The sequence below is a fragment of the Bubalus kerabau genome, chromosome 8 (assembly GCF_029407905.1).
Source record: "Bubalus kerabau isolate K-KA32 ecotype Philippines breed swamp buffalo chromosome 8, PCC_UOA_SB_1v2, whole genome shotgun sequence".
NCBI lineage: Eukaryota > Metazoa > Chordata > Mammalia > Artiodactyla > Bovidae > Bubalus > Bubalus kerabau.
In genome coordinates this window covers 69932228-69946058 of record NC_073631.1, presented here as the reverse complement: position 1 = coordinate 69946058, position 13831 = coordinate 69932228, and the positions used below count along the sequence as shown (strand labels likewise).

General features: G+C 43.5%; 1 protein-coding gene across 1 annotated transcript in view; it reads left to right on the top strand.

Annotated features, from left to right (window-relative positions):
• The window catches only part of CHN2 (chimerin 2), a 338827-nt gene that overhangs the window by 288761 nt on the left and 36235 nt on the right, over positions 1-13831 (top strand). The window contains exon 7 of the mRNA XM_055590490.1: positions 8954-9031. Within this exon, the coding sequence (XP_055446465.1) occupies positions 8954-9031 (78 nt within the window). The remainder of the gene's footprint in view (positions 1-8953; positions 9032-13831) is intronic.

Here is a 13831-nt window from a genome sequence, read left to right as displayed (position 1 = left end):
AGTCCAGACTCATTACTCAACCCCGGAACCTCAGACATATGTGTGGGAAGTACACTGATGGCCAAAGCAAAAAAAATAAGAGCAACTTTTTAAAATTAGAAGTCATTTGGATGGAAGGCAAGAAAAATAGAAAAGACTGCAAAAAAAAAAAAAATGGGTTTATTTTGTGAAACGAAACTTTCATGAGAACTAGTGTTGGCCTCATGCTAGTCACTGAAGGTATACTGGGTAGAACAACTCAGGGGAGGGCCCATTTTAAAAGCTGGTAATAAATCCTCTAGGAACAGAGAGGAGGAAAGGAGCCCCAGGTCAGTCGTGAGCAGTTTCCAGTACTGATGGGCTGCAATGGTCAGGGATTTCCACGGGAAGAAAGTCAGGAGACCTGATTGTATTCCCCATTTCCATTAGGACCTTGGTTTTTGCATCTGTAAAATGAGAATAATAATGCCTGCTCTGCCTTCCTCGTGTAATAGAGACGTTACTGAACCAAAGTTCCATTCACCCTCAAGCAGTAAAGCCCGTCTACTGACCCCAGGTTGCGGTGAAGGAAAGTGCAGCATTTGTTGTAAGGCGCCAGACAGATTCCAGTGCAGCTAATTCTCGAAAGGGTTCCAGGGAGGCATTTTTAAAGGCAAGGGGAGGGAGGGGAGCCACAGGGTATGTGATCAGCTGATGCACAGTCCTCTGATTGGTTGACGGTGAGGTAGCAGGGCCGTGTCATACGGGTTAGTAAGATCAGTCCTTACCTTCCAGCCAGTGTGGGGACCACATGCTTATGGCATCGTGTAGTGAACTGCTTTCATTCGGGGGCTTCAGTATCTGCAAAATGACTCAGGAATGTGTGTTAGATACTACTATTGATGTACTTCTAGGAGGAACTGAAGATTCTATGACTGCCATATGGCTGATTTATTGTTTAAATTGTTACCAGTGCTCCTGGCCCAACTGCTATTTTTGTTTTTACATGTTCACATCATTAATTCCTCAGCCAGGGTTTTGTGGCTCAGGGGACGCCTTGAAGACTAGAGTTTTTCTACAACCAAGAGGCAGGCAGAGGACATGGATGGCAGGGTGTCTGTCTCAGGCCCCTAGGGGTCTGCTTGATTACAGAGATACCATATAATATAATGTAGACCACAAATATACAATGTTACTTTTAATATTCTGGTCCTGAATTTGGTTGTGACCCTTAGGACCTGGCCCTGGGGCAGAGTCCCCTGTTTCTAGTACCCCTTCTTGTGATACCAGAAATCTGATAGCTTGGTCAGAAGGAAACCCCAAAGGGCATGGCCCCTGGGTGTTATGTTAGAGACTCACAAGAGTGAATTGACTGGATGACTGGGTTTTGATGATGATAAACCTCTGCAGTGGTACTTTGACTTCAAGATATTTTATAGCTGTGAACATTCATTTAGCAAAATTTATCAAGCACCTACTTTGTGCCAGGTTTGAGGTATGACACTGGGGTCACTGCTTGTGACCCGAGCACACCCAGTATCTGATCTCATAAAGCTAGAAGTCTTGGTGGGGGGGGGGTGGTCATAGGTAATAATTTAAAAATCACACTGCTCGTTCATGGTTATATATTCTTAAGGTGGCCAGAAGAAAGGGTGGGAGGAGAGGCTGGAAGGGTGGCACCACACAGGCTCATAAAGGCCATGGTATGGATTTTTGCCTTTGAGAGTCTGTGGAGTTCTAAGCGGCATGATGTTGGGGTTGGGTGGGCATGAATAGAAACATTTTCACATTCTGTGTTTGAAAAGATATTGATTCCTATGGCAGGGGTGGTTTTCAATAGCATGTAATCCATTCATACTTCCATCTTCTCTGGTAATCCCCCTGAAGTGAAGTGCTTCAGATGAGTGCAGTGGTTTCCAATGGTAGGAGTACATTAGAATTCCCAGGGGGTAGTTTTTAAAGGTCCAGGCCCATCCCCAGAAATTTGGATATCATTGGTCTGAGTGAAGCCTGAACATGGCTTGTTTGTTCATTTGTGTTCCCCGGGTGATTCTAATGATCATGTAAGGTTGAGACCCACAGGTACAGAGAAAAGGATCCTCAAAGTGTGGTCCCTGGACCAGCAATATCAGCGTCACCTGGGAGCCTGTCAGGGATGCAGATTCTTCAGCCTGATCTCACATTGACTGAGCCAGAAAGCCTGGGGCCCAGCAGTCTGTGTTTGAACCAGACCTCCGTGGGTCCTGAGATCCCAGAAGTGTAAGAAGTGCTCACTGTCAAAGGTTCTAGGCAAGAGAAACTGGAGTTTGGATCTGGTTCTAGATCTAGTTGTGGAATAGCTCTCTTATTGGGGATGGGGCACAAATCATTAAACTTCCCTGACCCTCAGTCTCTGAAGCTGCAAAAAGAGCAGGTGGGATTAGATGAGCTCAAAGGTTACTTGTGATGTTAGGAATGTATCTTTTGTGTACACTAAAGCTAATAAATTTGAGGTCTTTATAATGTACTTTTTAAAATTTGCATTTTTATATAATGGAATCAGAACACAATCACTGTAGGAAGCTCAAAATATACAGGAAAGAATAAAGATGAAAATAAATGTCAATTAAAATTTCTCTACTTAGAACTGTTGCCTTATCACCAATATTTGGTATATTGAAGATATTTTGGTGTGTTTTTTGGTATTTTCTGCATGATTGAAGTCATACTATATTAGGTTTATGAGCCTACTTCTCATCTAACATTATATTAGGTGAGAATATCCCTTCTTCACTGAAAGTTATTTTAATCATCTTTATTAATATCTACCTAATATTCTATTGCATGTTTATACCATAATGTATTTAACCTTACCCCATCTTCAATGTTTAAGCCTTTTCTCATTTCTTATTATTCTTATGATATGTGTCTATCTATTAATTCTTTGTTTGAAGACCTCCTTAAGAGCATCCTAGAAATAGAATCATTGGATCAATGTACATGAGGCATTTGATACACTGACAGTGTTTTCCCCAGCAATGGGCCACTTATTACAAACAGGAGCATTCTGTTAGTGAGCTGTGCCCATGACATCCTCACCAGCATCAGTAATACTGATCTTCATTTCATATACTGCCGTGAGGCAGCGGTAGTGTCTGTAACAGGGGTATAGTTTAGGCTTTCAGCCCCTTCGGGGGACTCAGACCCGAGATGGAAGTGAGTGGGGCCCCAGGAGGAGTAGGACTGGGATTGGAATAGGTGGGAAGAGACTGTCTTGGGACTGATGATGACATTTTCAAAAAGCCCTCCTTAAAATGTACCATAGAAATTTACTCGTGCCTATGGAAGAATAACAGATTGACGTAAATCAACTTTTCTAGAAATTGGTACTACAAAGGCAGAATGTTGTGGTCCCCAGAGGCCAAGATGCAGGTCTGCCTGAAGCCAGGTGGAGAAGGGACCTTTGATTACATGAGCTTCTGGGATCCCCATGTTTTTAAGATGCTTGATTACTAAAGCCCGAGCAGAGGGAAAGGCTTCCTGTTTCTCCCACCGCCCCTGAGCGTGTTCCATGCACATGCACCCCAGTGCGCCTCGTTCCCCTTGTCCTCCTGCCCAGCGCCCCGTTCTTCTTCCTTGTCTTCATCTGACAGACCCTCCACTGCCTTCTGGCTACTGATGCCTCCTTGGGTGCAAGATCCTCATCACGGAGACAAAGAGCAGTGAGAGGCCATACACAGAAAATAGAATCCCAGCCCTTATTTATAAAAAAGGAAAAGGGAAGTGGTGAGCTTATTTCACCGCTTATTTATAGCCCCACCAACTAACAGAAGTATCTTAAGTCGTGTCTGCTTCGGCAGAGGCCCCAGTGAGAACAAAAGTTTCCTCAGTGAAACCAGACCAGGCCACACCAGTCCTGGGAGTTGTTAACAAGTTAACTATGGGGAAGAGAGTAATTCTGGCATTTTAGCCTCTGAATATTTCAAAATGTGAACAATATTTAGATGAGAGGCAGTTTAGAGGGTGGTTAAAAGCATAGATTTAGTGTTACACCCAGAAGAACTGGCACAGGTATTCAAACAAAAAACCTTTTCAAGAATATTCTTAGCAGCAGTAATCACAGTAGCCAAAAGGTGAAAACAGCCCACATGTACACCCCCTGGAGAATGGATAAATAATATGTGGACCATCCATAGTAATCCATACAATGGATTACTGTTGAGCAATAAAAAGTAAGAAGTCAGACACAAAAGGCCAGAGATTGCATATTTCATTTATATAAAGTATTCAGAAGAGGCAGATCCATAGAGAAAGCACATTAGTGGTTGCCAGAGGCTGGAGGGAGAAGGGAATGGTGAGTGACTGCTTAATTGGGTAAAAGGTTTCATTTTGAATGATGGAAATGTTCTGGAACTAGAGAGTGGTAATGCTTGCAGGACATTGTGAATGTATGTAATGCCACTGAATTGCTGAATTATACTTTTAAATTGTTAAAATGATAGATTTGCTGTTATGCTGATTTTATCGCAATAAAAAATAAACTGATTTTGGGGAACAAAAAACAACCAAAAAATAGACCTAGGCATTGTGCCTGGGTTCTAATCTCAGCTTTACCACTTATCAGCTGTGTGACCTTGAGCAAATCACTTAAATGCTCAGTTCCCATTTTCTCATCTGTAAAGTGGAGGTAATTATAACAGTACCCACCTCAGAGGGTTATAAAACTTAAGCCAATTTATACAAAGTGCTTAGAAGGGCCCAGGGGGCTCAGTGGTAAAGAATCTGCCTGCCAGTGCAGGAGATGTGGCTTCAACCCCTGGGTCGGGAAGATCCCCTGGAGAAACAAAATGCAATCCTTTCTTTTCTGGAGAATCCCATGGACAGAGAAGCCTGGAAGGCTACAGTCCATGGGATTACAAAGAGTCGGACATGACTGAGCAACTGAGCATGCACGCATGCAAAGTGCTTAGCATATTAAATACCTGACACAGAGAAAGTATGCTGTAAATGTTTGTTATTAATCTAACCCCTGTATTCTCAACTGGGGGCAGTTTTTTCTCAGAGGAGGAATGTGGCAGTCTGGAGACATTTGTGATATCACAGTTGGCGGGTGCGACTGGCATCTAGTGGGTAGTGCCAGGGATGCTGCTAAGCATTGTACAATACACAGGACAGCCCCCACAACAAAGAATTATCCAACCCCAAATTTCAGTGGTTCCAAGGTGGACAATAGGGATTGAACCCCCGGCCCCTGCATCGGAAGTGCAGCGTCTTGACCACCAGGGAAGCTGGACAATCCCTGATTTAAACAGAGATTGTAGGCACATGCACTTTCTCTTATGTATATATAAATGAAAATAGGTCAGATAGAAATTGCTGTCAGAAAAAGACGGCCAGCCTGTCTCTGTGTATTAGAGAACATGTGTTAGACTTTGTAGGGATATAGAAGAGACCCAGCCGTGGTCCTGGAGGAGCTTGGATAAGAACTCTATGTAGTGGGGCTGTTTAAGAGGCAAGTTTTTACAAAGTGACTTTTGTAAGCATTTTTCCTTTAATATGAGGGTGACCTGGGGTCATCCACACTTCTCAGAATAATGTTTGCTCAAATGCCAACCTTAACAGTTCCCTATAAAGATGCATCTTAAGTGAACAGTGTCTGTTTACATGCCTGAATGTATCTTGTGTTTGGGTAAATTCTATTGAACAAATATCTGAAAAAGAAATCCCTGTCACAAATAGAAATAAAAAGTACTTGTTAAGAGTAAAAGCACAGACATGAGAAAAATGTTAAAGCTTGTATTCAACCATTCACACACCAAAAGGTAAAGGAGACCCCTTTTGCCCACTTTCCATTTAAAGAGTTATTTTATTCAGATTCTAAAGCCATGTCGCCATATGATTAATCTAATTCGGATCACAGAATATGTGCTCACACAGAATGACTTGCTGTCAAAAGCTCTGTCTTGATTTGCTAGCTGGGAAATTTAGAGAAGAGACCCTTATTCTTCCTCTCTGGCTTTTTGCCTCTAGGCTAAGGACTAGAAGACTGTTAAAGGCATGTCAGACCTTCACTCAATCTCTGTGTGTGCCAGATGTCCTCTAGGATTGGGCAACAGGAAGGAGGGCTAAGGAATCTGGTGGAGACCATCAGGAGGGCAGACCCCTGGGGGTTTACACCCTTGGAAGCTAAAGCATGGTGATGGATGGGGCAAGAGACCCACTCCATGCAGCCACTTTTGCGCACCTTCCTCCATTATTCTGGTTTCCTACATGTATAGGTGCTTTCCGACAACTTATTTAACGCCTGCTAAAGGAATCTCTTGAGAGTCCCTTGGACTGCAAGGAGATCCAACCAGTCCATTCTGAAGGAGATTAGCCCTGGGATTTCTTTGGAAGGAATGATGCTAAAGCTGAAACTACAGTACTTTGGCCACCTCATGCGAAGAGTTGACTCATTGGAAAAGACTCTGATGCTGAGAGGGATTGGGGGCAGGAGGAAAAGGGGACAACAGAGGATGAGATGGCTGGATGGCATCACCGACTCAATGGACATGAGTCTGAGTGAACTCCGGGAGTTGGTGATGGACAGGGAGGCCTGGTGTGCTGCGATTCATGGGGTCACAAAGAGTCGGACACGACTGAGTGACTCAACTGAACTGAACTGAAAGGAATCTTATTAGACATTCTTGTAGAAGGAAAAAAAAGTGAACCAGACATAAAATGTATCACAGTGGATTCTCAATATGGAAGACTATAAGACCTGTTATAAGTCACTCTAAGAGAGAAAGTGATTAAGTGCAATAAGAAAAATCTGAGAAAAACACTATGGATTCTAAAGCAGTGTTTGCCTCCAGTGGGGAGTTTGGAGAAGTCTTTTTGGAGAGGGAGGTATTTGAGGTAGAATGTGAAGGTTGGTGAATATGTAGACATGGAAATGGTGCTAGAAAATGCTAAAAGACAGAGCAAGCTACCAAGGTGGCAAGTTAAATATGTCAGAGAAGAAGTTTTGTAGGATTTGTGGTGGAGAGTATAGGAAAATAGATAAGATGGATTAGGTTGAGATGAGCTCATGTAAAACCCACAATATAAGGATTCAGTCAAGCCAGGGGGAATCACTGACATTTCTGAGCAAAGGTGGAGTGGACTAAGAAGACTGTTGGGTAGCTGTGTGTAAGGTAGACTGGAGAGAGATCTAGGCTCTGAGTTATTGTGGGACAAGAATGGTAAGGAGGGCGCAGACTTGACCAATATTTCAGATAAAGCATTTGGCAAGACTCAGTGGACGACGCAGCACTGCACTGCCGACCTAGGTGCCAGGGTATGGGCTGCAAACACAGGTGCTGGGTGCAGATGTTTTGGGTTCTAGTCCTGGCTCTGCTGCCTAAGCTAGTTACATGGTTACATGTCCTTGAAATATCTCTTAATCTCCTCATCTGCAAAATGTATATTTTGCATATACATGAGCTGCAGATTAAATGAGTCGGTGCACTTAACACATTCTGAATCTTGTCTGGCTTAATAAGTTAATGTGTTCAAAAGCCCAATTTAAAAACTGATTGTTATTATTATCAGAAGTTAAAAGGAGGTGAAATGAGAGGCAGGACATCTGAACCAAGTTGGAATTTAATTGCCAGGAATAAAGAATTACACAAGGAAAAGACTGGTGTTTTGTTACTCTCCCCGTGGCTCCTTGGAAGGGCTGGAATGTGGGGCCACGTAGAGGATGGGATGAAACTCATGGACAGTCCCATCTGCATCATGGTCCAGCCATCCACGTTCTTGCTTTCCAGTTCCAAAAGCATTGATTTTATTGTCTGGCATTAGCTGCATTAAACTTTGCCAACAGATTAGGAGTACTCATTAAGAGATAATGATTTCCTCACTTCTATTAATGCAGAGACCTGGAACTAGAAAACCAGGATCCCGAGAGAGACCATCAAACAGATGATGCTTTTACAAGCCAGGAGGGCATTAGCTTGGATACTAACAGAATTAACTTGAAAATGTTTTATTTAAAAGAAAAAAAAAAACGATGATGTTTTAATTAAGGAATACTGCCTTCTTTGTATGGGAGGGGTTGTTTGTGGTGGGTGGGGGAGTCCATGGGGGTATCCTGGGGCAAGACATCCTCTCTCTTATTTTAAACTTGTAACTGTAGATCCCAGAGCTGAAACGCTATATACAGTTCTTGTATGCCCCATTCAGTGGTCAGACTGTTCTAATTTAATGTAAGCATAAGAATAAAAATAAAGCTTTCAAGTGCTGGGACAGATTTTTTTTTTTAAAGAGACGCAGGCTTTATCCCCTATATGATTAAACAGTCATTAGGGTTTAAAGGTTTAATCTGCTGGAATTCAGCCCAGAATGGGGTTCAGAGCCCCAGAATAATTGGATACAGCCTCAGGCTTTGAAGATCAGAGTTGGTTGGGGGTGCGTGTGTGTGTGTGTGTGTGTGTGAAATACGCTAGCAAGTATTTGAGGTCTCTCCTTTGCAGTGCGCTGTGGCAGGAGGAATAAAGCTGCCAGCCCCTGCCTCCTCCACTGATTCCTCAGGGGCTGACTGGATGCAGCTTCTGGGGGGTGCTGCGCTCATGAATGTGTGCTATTGTTCCAGGCACACGTCGGCCTTAAGAAATAACGCAGAACAAAACAGGCCTGTCCTTATTCAGACGCAGAGCCCTCTCCATCACTCAAACGGGCCCTTCCAGGTCACATGCCCCAGGCCTGCAGACAGAACGCAGCTGCCTCGAATCTGCTGCCTAACATTAGCCGCCGTTCAAAAAATCTGATGGCACTGCACTGCCCAGGCTCCGCAGAGGAAACCAGAAAGATCTGGGGTCCGGTCACTATGTTCTCCGAGGAACTGTGGCTGGAGAATGAGAAGAAGTGTGCTGTGGTTCGGAAGCCTAAGCCAGGCAGAAAACGCCAGGAGCTGCTGGCCGTGGCCTTGGGGGTGAAGGTGGGAATCAAAGGCGCCTTTCTCTGGCCCCCTCTCAAACTCTTTGCCTGTCCACAGATCTCCTCCCTGGTTCGAAGGGCCGCCCTCACACACAACGACAACCACTTCAACTATGAGAAGACACACAACTTTAAGGTAAGCGAACCTCTGCATCCTTTCTTCTGTTATAAAAGGGCAGGTGGAGAGCTCCAGGCCATGGTTTCTGTCTGGGCTTTGGTAAAGTCACAAGACGGCAGATTTTCTGCTTTCCACATTGAGTTACTTGCTCTGAATCAAATCAAATGGGAGATTTCAGAAAGCAGTTTGTTTGATGCTAATGCTCAGAAGCACCTCTATGTATGTTAACTGAGTTCTAATGAATTCGGCCCATTTCCTCTCCACATTCCCATGTCCAGTGAAAGAAAAACAGAGCATGCCCAATCTTTGGCATTTAGAGGTCATCTGGTGAATATCAAGCGGTACTTTTCCACTCGGAGTAGCAGTAAAGAATACTGTTATCTGTGAGCAAGTGGAAACAGTTGCCCGTTTCACATTTTGTGTTTTGTCTTTTGTTTTCAGGGATGCTAACTCTTTGGGTTTATGTGTAGACAGCTGTGAGAGCAAATGATGACGGGAGATACCATCCAGTAGCTTTTGTTTGTGCTCAAGGTGCAGGGGGCGCCCTGGCAGCCTTGCCAAGCTCCTTCTGGTCCCAGCCTCGGTCTTGCTCACCAGACCAAACAAAAAGATAGGAAGAGCTGGCGGGGGGTTAAGTGGATTTTCCCATGTGTATTTATAAACTGGAAATACCACTATCTTCATTTCAGACTAGCACTTGGAGAAACGGCCGGCCGTCAGAAAATTATGGCCTGTTTCCTTTGCCCTGATGTGTTTTCCAAGAAGGGCTGGGAGGAGGTTCTGATGCCAAATTGCCTGGTTTGAGATGCCCTTGAGTGCAGGAGAGACAGGACAGAGCTAGAGGTTTTACACCAGCACAGGGGCTGACCGTGTGGAAGTTGGAGAGAATGGAGATGAAGGATCAAGGAAGAAGACACAGGAGCAGCTAAATGTAAATTGTATTCTTTTTTTTAAATTCTTTTTACTTTAGGGTCAGTAGCCCAAGAAACTTTTGGAACTGGAGAACCATTTGTCAGAAGTGACCAGGAAAACCTAGTTCATTCTGTTGCTTTCCTATCCTTCATACAGACAGATGTGTGTCAATTAAATATACATTTGTGTTTGTTTGGTCTGTTTGCCCTGCTTCTGTTTTTAGAAAGCAAGGAGCTCAGACATTTGCATGCTATAATTGAACTGAGGCATGGAGTTATCCAGCCCTCCGTATTTAGCATGAGAGTGAAGAATTGCATTAGATAGGTCCTTATCCATGCCAAGGCTCTTGTTATTTCTCCCACCATTGAGTAGTGACAATTCTAATTTGGGGCATCACTGAATAGTGACAGGTCTAATTTATGTTTTTCTCTTTTTCTGCTTTCCTATCCTTACCCTAATTAATTTTTTTTTAATTTTAAGGAAGTATTTTTCTGACTTCTGGCAGAAATTCCTGATCCTTTGCCTCCTGTATTTGTACTACCATGAATGGGAGGATGGATCTTGGACTTGCCTTTTTTTTTTTCCTCCCTCTTGAAAATTCTGATTCTTTTGGCTCTAAGATCCAGCTGGACTTTTGCCCTATTGCAATGTATGTTTGCCTGGAATAGCTTTCCTCTATAGATACTGTGTCTGAGTTTGTGTGAAGAACACACAAGTGTATTTAGTTGATTGGTACTTCATAATTAATTTCAGTCTTTTTTTCATCTTAGATCTCTGCATGGGACATAAAAACATTTAAACCAAAAGGATAGTTGAACCTTATCTTCTCAAGTAGTTCTGTTGCTAACATGATCTATGTTAATTATTACTGAAAAACACTGACAGCTTTTTAAATGTTTGTTTAAAAAGTCTGTATCTATTGACAATATCTTTTCTAACTTACTGCTATTGAGAGAAAAGAAAGCAGAGAACAGATGAGTTGTCAGAGGGGACTGCAAGCCAGACAGGACCGTTTCTCTTCCATGTTTTAAATAGACATCTTTGAGACATAGCAGACCCTTGAGTGCTGTGTCAGTTGATTGTGGCTTTCAATGGTACTGCTCGTGCCACTGTCCTTAAGAATGAGAGGCTGGGGCAGGATCGGGTGGCTCCCTCTGTCACTCCTGGCCCCTTTTATCCTCATTCAGCCCTCTCCTCACCGCCCCCCACCCCACCCACAATCAACTTTAAGTGGGAACTCTGCATGGTCTTTAGAAGAACATTCTAAAAGTAGGTCCCTGATATAAATAGAGCAGTAAGGTTTTAGTAACATGACCTAACCAAAGAAAGAAAGTGCTTATCAAAGGCCCCTGACATCTGCCTGGAATCTGTTTTATATCTTAATTTTGCAGTAAGCTTTTATTTATATTCATTTCTAGTAGGCTTTGTTCTGAAACTGTCTTGATTTGTAAGTTGGGTTATTATTTGAGGATATTATGAGTCTGGCATAAAGTAAATATTTAAAAAGAACAAGCAATCACATTCTCATCCTTATCAACAAATAAGCTTTGCTAGGCCCTGTCTGCACTCTCATCGAGAGGCCTCCTACCAGAGACATGAATCAGCCAGCAGATCTTGATGCCTCACTTTAGAGCAAGATTTTTTTTGCCCCCATCAGGACTATTCCCTGAATGAAAAGCCCTTTCCTCACTCTCCCCAGGAGCTTCATCCCAAGCAATGAATAGATAACCTATAATGAAAAAAATCACTTTGCCATACACCTGAAACTAAGACATCTTTGTAAATCAACTGTACTTCAAATTTTAAAAAACAATGCAACAATTGCAATTTTTTTGTATTTTGGCCTTGCTATGTAACATCTTAGTTCCCCCATCAGGGATTGAACCCATCCCCCCTGCACTGGCAGCATGGAGTCTTCACCACTGTACCACCAGGGAAGTCTCAATAATAACAATTTTTAAAAACAGCAATGGCTAGAAACTCCTGACTTGGTTGAGGTCGGAACCCCTCCCACTCCCTTCTTTGAGAAGGCGCCCATCAGTGCTCCTGAGGGCATATCTACTGCCCTTGATTTCCAAACAAAGCGTGTCTGGGAAAAACTGAAATTCTGCTCTGGAAACAAAAGCCTTTGGAAGCAAATTAAAGTTGCTCCTCATTTCATGCAATAATTACATACTTTTCAACATGTATACAAATGCGCTTGTTGCTGGTTTAAATGTCAAATTCTTGGGATTACTTATACATTTTAGAAACTAAGAGTATTTGTTGGAGGAATGGTTAAATTAATAGGCTCCTCTCTACAATGAAAGCTGTCTGATAAACAGAGAAAGCATTCTGTTATTTAACATGTTTTATGTCTGCATCTCTGTTTATCTACTGGACTGAAAGAGGCACTCTCTAGTAGGTAGAATAGCTCTGTTTTAGAGGGTCTGCCCTAAGAACACCTTGTGGCTGAGCTCTGAAACCCTCAAGAATCCCTCAACCCCATCAGCCTGGATAACTGTCTTTCTTTTCCCACCTAGCGCAATAATGAGGTAGCTGTGGCCAGCTTGGTGCCACTGGCCACAACATGCTCTTTGGCAAGTAGCTTAATTCTCTGAGCTTCAGTTTCCTCATCTGTAAAATGGGAGTGCCATAAGGTTTAAGATGCCTGAAACAGGGCACTCAAAGCTGGTGCACTGGGACAACCCTGAGGGATGGAATGGGAAGGGAACTGGGAAGGGTGTTCAGGATGGGGACACATGTACACCCATGGCTGATTCATGTCAATGTGTGGCAAAAACCATCACAATATTGTAAAGTAATTAGCCTCCAATTAAAATAAATAAATAAAAAAGAATACTTGTAAATCACTGAAGGTCATTGGTACCCAGTAAGCTTGCCTTCTATTATTATTTTATTGTTCATCTTTTTGTGTCTCTCATCTTCCTTGCATTTTGGTGTGTAACTGGCTCTGTATTTCTTATTTTCTACCTTCACTTCTTCTTGTCCCTCTTACTTTTTTTTTTACCATCTCTTTCTTCTTCCCTGGTTAACAAGATGTAATTAAAAACTGAAAGAGCAGTGCAAAGACATGAATCAGAACTTCAGAGTCAGAAATGAGCCAGGGGCGAACAGGGTGCAGGAAAGAGGGGATCCAGGAGACAGAAGTGCTCGCTGCACATCTGGAGAGTCAGCTGGGGTGGGTTGGATGATCACAGACTGCCGATCCATGGTCCCTTTTTCTGCTCAGCTGGCTCGTGCTCTCAGCCTCCCAAGGCTGCATGTGTGTGCACATCACTCGCTCCTTCTGAAAGCTCTCTCTGCCTAGGTCGCTTGAGGGACATCTTTTCTCCCTATATGGAATATGGATGGAGAGCAGAAATCCAAAAAGTTCTAAACATTGGAGAGCAGACCACCCCACCCCAACCTCACCTGCGTTCCCCACCCCTCCCCCAGTCCTGCCCATCCATCTGCCCTTCATTCCCTTCTGTCCCCTGTCCATCCCTTTCCTAGCCCTCTGCCAACTTTATTTTCATCCCTATCACCGAACACCAGCTGACACAGTACACGTGTATTGATGTGCTTTCCCCTTATCAGAGAGAAACACCTTCCTGGGTGGGGGCAAAGGGGTGGAGACAGAGATTTTGTCTGTTTTACTTTCTGTAGAAACCCCAGTGTCTTGATCAGGGCCTGGCCCAGAGTGGGCTGTCAGTGAATATGTGGAGAGCACGTGTAGCAGGCATCTCCCCACCCTGTTCGCCTAAGCTTGCACTTTCCTTCCTCACTTCCTGCCCCAGAGTTTGCTTTCCTTCAGGGCTCATGTTAGTTGTGTTCCAGTCCTTTCAGGTGGTGGGCAGCAGTCCATGCCAGGATCACCACCTGTGCTGGGGAGCCAGAGGCCAGATCCAGGCATGTCAGGCCAGC